General features: G+C 35.3%; 1 protein-coding gene across 1 annotated transcript; it reads right to left on the reverse strand.

Annotated features, from left to right (window-relative positions):
- Positions 1-723: 723 nt before the first annotated feature.
- On the reverse strand, positions 724-3,677 carry LOC107791207 (laccase-17-like). Its single transcript, XM_016613224.2, has 6 exons — positions 3,522-3,677; positions 3,252-3,403; positions 2,761-3,005; positions 2,531-2,659; positions 1,147-2,112; positions 724-1,065 (listed from the first exon to the last, which is right to left on the reverse strand). Exons 1-6 carry the CDS (start codon positions 3,675-3,677, stop codon positions 935-937), a joined length of 1,779 nt encoding a protein of 592 aa, XP_016468710.2. The 3' UTR covers positions 724-934.
- Between the last annotated feature and the right edge of the window lie 2,167 nt (positions 3,678-5,844).

The following is a 5,844-nucleotide window of genomic DNA, read 5'->3' on the forward strand; positions in this document are numbered from 1 at the left end:
TGATACTACCAAGTTGTAATATTATAGAGATATTATATTGCTCCGCTCGGATATTATATTTTACCCGTTAAAAGATTTGGTGTCGTTGTTACTCTCTTATGTTATTGTTATTTATCGTGGATATTATTTCTATACGGGATATTATTTTTTTCCCAACAACTTCCAGCAGCAAGAAGTAAAAACCTGCAGTCAAGGATGTTAAGAACAATCGTTGGAACTTGAAAGGGAAACGATGTTGGCACAAGTACCTCACTCTGACATGAAAACTGGTGTACTATAGGGCGCACTAAGCAGCTGCTTTTGTACTTAAATTTTGATACACAGGTCTCACTCCTAGTCTACTGTGAGCAGGATTGTTGAAAAATGAAAATGGAGAGTGGAAACGCCCTCTAAGGAAGAGGGGCACTGCTGAAGTAACAATTCTGATTGCATCTATGAACATCCGGCCGATGCCGTTCACTACCTTATTAAATTGGTCCCTTGTTCATACATCTTTGCTTGTGGAATTTTTCTATTAGTACTTCTGCATATGAATGTTGTTTACTAGTTATCTACTTTATGTTCTTGTAATTATAATGTTTCGGCAGCTCAAATGCTCTTCCGCATTCTGTAAAATTGCTAGTTGATCCCTTCTTCATGGATGCCTTTTTGTTGGGTCCAACACACTAATAAGAATTTTACACGTTAGTTATTGTTTCTGTGTAAATGTATACACTTCCAAAGTTTGAAGAAATGAAATCATTTGAAGTGAACGTTTAAGACAAGTGGCAAAAGTCTTCAAGGTGAAGAACATTGTTCACAGTTCTTTTGAACTGTTTCAAGGTAACCGAAAAGAATAACACATTAACTTAATAAACAAAAATTAGCCGGAACAAAAAAGGAGATAAACACACTCAAGAAATTTCAAAGCGAGCCATTGAATTTTTGTTCTTGTTCAACATTTTGGAAGATCTGAAGGTGGAGGAGGCAGCTTTTGACTCGGTAATGGCCCATCTAACACGATCCAAGCCATTCTCAGTCCCCAGCTTGTGTGCACATCAAAATGGCAATGCATGAACCATACTCCTGTTTCATACTTGCACTTTAAGATAATCATTTCTATAGAAGAATTATTGTTATAGTACTTGTTAAGGATAAAGTTCTTACCTGGATTATCTGCGAAGAATCTAAAAGCAATCCATCCACCAGCGGGGACACCAACCGTGTTCCTCTCTATAGGGTCCTTGAGATTAAAGTTGGCAGGGTCTTTGTTAGGATCAAAGTTGCCAAACCCTTCACCAACGACAAAGAAATTGTAACCGTGGAGGTGAAGGGGGTGATTTTCAGCGCCAAGAATGTTAGTGTCCTGTAGCACAACCTCAACGCTCGAATTAAATGGCAAGACAACAGTCTTTGTTGCGTTGGTTACTAAAGTGTTGTTTGGTGACGTTCCTGTATAGTTGAATGGATTTAGAGGGTTGGTTGGAAAATCTGTGGTGTAAACTCCGTTTGATTGTCCAAAGAAGTGAGATTGCAGAAGTGCTGTTGTTGGAAGAGCAAAAGATACATTATTTACTGATGCTGCAAATTTTGTGCCATTAGGTCCTTGACATGTCGTGTTTTTGGGGCATGGGCTCGAACCAAGTCCTACTGTAAACAGAAAACGCTTGTCAACAGTTTGTGGAACGTTTGCTGGGAACCGAGCGCTGGCTAAGCTGCGGAATTTCTTGGTGAAATTGGCAACAAAACCTGTTGCAGTTATATTTGGTAGAGTTGGTTTAAAGAGCTTGATTTTATTTTTGTTGGTGGGAGAACCATTTAAGGGGGGTTTATATTCTAGAATTCCGGCAGCAGTGGAGTTGTCAAAAGTTCCTTGGCCAGTGAAATATGGCTGAGCCGCCATTAGGAAGGTGGCGTTTGGGTAATATGGCTTTGTTCTAAGAAGAACATTGGTGGTTTGGCCAGGGGTAATAAAGACTACATTTGTGTTAAATGGTTTGGAGTAAACAGCGTCTGCTTCAACAATGGTGAGGGTATGATTGGCAATGCTGAAGAACATTTCATCATTCAGTGCAGCGTTGATCAAACGTAGCATGTATGTCTTTCCCGGCTTCACCTTCAGCTTGAATGTATCTGAAGAAAAATTATAGGAAACATGATACATTAAATATACTTTACTTCAAAAGCGACATTAGCCTCTCTATCTTCATAAGATAGGGGTAAGGTCTGCGTACACATTACCTTCCCCAGACCTCACTTTTGAGATTACACTGAGTTTGTTGTTGTTGTTCAAAAGCTACATTAGTAATATCCTAATTAACATAGTACTGGATTGTTGCATGCTCTAATTTGTATTGAGATTTTTAAACCTCAATCACTATATTCTTAAACTTTGCATGTAAACAATGTTATTATCATTAACCTTAAGTGCTGAGAAAGTAATGTGAGTTGTGTAATAATAATGCACTTCTAAATACAAATGGCTATAATGATGATTCTTTATAATGAAAACATTGTGTTTGTCATTATTATAGCCATTGATTATATATACCTTTAGAGGAGCAATTATACAAGGGCCCTGGGAAACCATTGATGGTATATGCATCTGAAACATTTGGACCACCTCCTGTCTGAAGAGCCTGGTTAATTACAGCCTCAGGATCTACATTCCACCATTCCCCTGAAAAACAACAGATAATTACTATATACTTGTGTCTAGTAATGTAAAAATTTTGACTATGAAAAGGAATTAACAAAGTGGTTCTGGTTTATGATACAAACCAAATAAGATTGGAATTTCCTTATAAGGTTTCTTAAATGGATAGGACTCGTTGTGCTGTGGCAGAATGATAATAGGTCCATAAACTGTTGCTCTGAGCCATGAAATATGAGCATGCCAGAACAGAGTTCCTCTCTGACCGATGATCGTGAAGTTATACGTGTAACTCTGGTTAGTTTGTATCGGACATTGTGTTACATATGCTGGTCCATCTGCCCATCCGCTTGTAAGTTGCCTAATTCCATGCCTGCATATAATGAAACATTACATTCAGCAATTTTTCTGAATGCATGTTAGTGTTTGAATTAACTTCTTTTTTTGATAACTGTGGTGTCTGGTCCAGCTTGCGCACACCTCGATTAATTCCACTAGGTACCAACCTGCTAACTCTCCCACGAGCACAGGTAATTTTATCTACCAAGGCTTAGACATAAATGAAGAAATCACTTAGTGTTTTCGATACTGTTTTTTTCATGGTTTCTAAGTTTCTTACCAGTGAATAGAGATATTGTTGGATACATGGTTAACCACCTTAACGATCACTCGATCACCTTCTCTTGCAACGAGACGAGGGCCAGGAAAACGTCCATTCACGCTAACTATGCTCTTCGTGGTGCATAATCGTGTTACATTATGCTGCACAATCTGTAGGATTAAACATGAAACAAAAATGTATTTAGCTTCAATGACATTAGAGACAATCAGAAGAAGTAAAGGTAAATTAAGTCATATGACCACTTTTTTCGTTGGAAGTTTTGCATACATTGAATGTATAGTGCCTTGTCGTGCAAAATGCAGACTGAGGCAATAGCCAAAAAATGGAAATTCCAAAGAGCAAAGATGCTGCCATAGAAGTGGAACAAGAATGATAACAGTAGCCCATGTCTTGGTTATTTTTGTGTAGGATATTAATTATCATATCTAAGGGGACTATATATAGGGACATGATTAGGTAATAGTACCTTTGGAATTATGAATAGGATGAGAGAACTCAAGTGGTTTGAATGAAAGAAAGGTTTCATTTTCGTTTTGCTGTTGGTCGACCTTAATTTTAGAGTGTTAATAAAGTAAGAAAATTCTCATCTAAATGTTCAATCTAATCTTTATTACCAAGGGGAATCGATCCTAATATCAACTTATCTTAATCGGCGTTTACGATTAGTTTAATCATGCTTAAAATTAAAATTACAGACAAACAAATGTCCCTGTTGTTGTAGTTAAAATGTTCAATCTTTTCTAACCCCCCCTTTGTTTTGTTTTACTATTATTCTGTGGTTGGACTGTTATGATCCTTATACAGAGGAATGAGCCAGTTAAACTAAGTTTTTATGTTGTTTGTTTTAGTTTTCACCCAGGATAAAGTACGTATAATTAGCGTGAATATTAAAACATCTTGTCAAAACTATTTTCTCTAAATCAACGACCAAATCATGCTCGGTAAAAATATATATACTTGAACATCATTCTGTTGATTCCGCTTATTATTTATTTAATACATGCTAGGGTCAAACTTAACATGAATTCCTTTATACTCAGTCAACCACAATTAGTTTTGCTTTATTTTATTTTTGTTGTTATTTTCCAATGAAGAATCAAAGTCATAAACCATATTCAACTATTCCCTCCGTTCCAATTTATGTGAACCTGTTTGACTGTACACGGAGTTTAAGAAAAAATGAAGACTTTTGGTATTTGTGCTCCTGAACAAGTCAAAAAGTGGTCCAGAATATTTGTGTGGTTATAAAAGTTTCTCATTAATGGTAGAATTGAAATATTAAGCTAAATCATTTTCAAATTTACAAAGGGATCATTCTTTTTGGAACGGACAAAAAAAAAAAGTTTACATAAATTGGACCAAAAAGGAAATAAGTTCACATAAACTGGAACGGAGCGAGTATGATTACAGGAGAAGTATGATGTATGCATATAGAGCCGACTCATTTAATATTCTAATAGTAATTTCTATTAACCATGCATCTATGATAATTAAAGTTGAACGTCACTCTAAAGCAATCATATAGTGTTAGTCGACGAGATTATCATCTCAAACCCCTTCTCCTAATAAATTAACCTTCACGGTTAACAAACTTGGGTTTCGATCTTTCCTTAGTCTTAACTTCTCTGTGTTAGGATCAAAATAATCAGGTGTCACGTAGAAGTTGACAAAGCAAATTTTGAATGACAGTAAATCACATAACAAAAGAGAAATATACCAAAAGAAACACAAAAATTTAACGTTGTTCGGTCAATTAACCTACGTCCACATGCAGAGATGAACACTCCAATATATAAAAAAGAGTACAAAATATTGAGAAAACAACCTCACAAACAAACAAACACAAGTTGCAGACTAGCACTTGTCCCGAAATTCTCCTCCTAAATAAAACTCTCAAACCCCTTAGGGACTACATTGTGGATACTAATAAATGAGAAGAAATGATCCTCAATTTATATAAGTACAAAATATTTTCTTTAAGAAATAGAACTAGCTAAATATGAAATATTTATAGTTTTCTTTTAGAAAAAGAAAAACTCAATTATGGTAAATATGTAGCCATTTCTTTCAAGGAATAGAAAAATCAAATGTGGTAAGAAAATCAGAACAAACACCTAACACTTTACTCTAACTATTTATAACTTAGATCATTAGGTTATGACGACCTTCAATAATATGTCACTCAATATAATAAGCCTAATTTGGTAATATAGAAATAAAGTAAATGACATGTTATAAGTGGCGGATCCAGAGTTTTATACCTGGGATTTGAACTTGTGACCTGAAGAAATTCTTGAACCCCCTATGCCATTTTACTAGAATTGTTTCTCATGTTAAGGCGATTCAACTAATTTTTTTATTCTATTCAATGGCGAAATCAGAAATTTCTCCAAGAGTGTGTAGATTTGAAAGAAGTAAAAAAAAATACGACAAAGAGTGTTCAATATATGTTATATACATCTAAAATCTAATATTTTACTTATATATACAATGTAAATTTTTGCAATATCTCGACGAAGGGTGATCAATTGACCACATTTAGCAAAAGGTGACTTCGCCCGCGATCCTACTTATATAATATAATTTTTCA

Source organism: Nicotiana tabacum, chromosome 2 (assembly GCF_000715075.1).
Source record: "Nicotiana tabacum cultivar K326 chromosome 2, ASM71507v2, whole genome shotgun sequence".
NCBI classification, from domain to species: domain Eukaryota; kingdom Viridiplantae; phylum Streptophyta; class Magnoliopsida; order Solanales; family Solanaceae; genus Nicotiana; species Nicotiana tabacum.

What these genes read in the sequence shown, in the direction of transcription:
- LOC107791207 (XM_016613224.2), bottom strand. Translation starts at nt 3,677, where the DNA reads ATGATAATTAATATCCTACACAAAAATAACCAAGACATGGGCTACTGT. An exon ending in CAAGGCACTATACATTCAAT is followed by an intron (nt 3,404 to 3,521) that starts GTATGCAAAACT and finishes TTAATCCTACAG; the next exon opens with ATTGTGCAGCATAATGTAAC. An exon ending in GGAAATTCCAATCTTATTTG is followed by an intron (nt 2,660 to 2,760) that starts GTTTGTATCATA and finishes GTTGTTTTTCAG; the next exon opens with GGGAATGGTGGAATGTAGAT.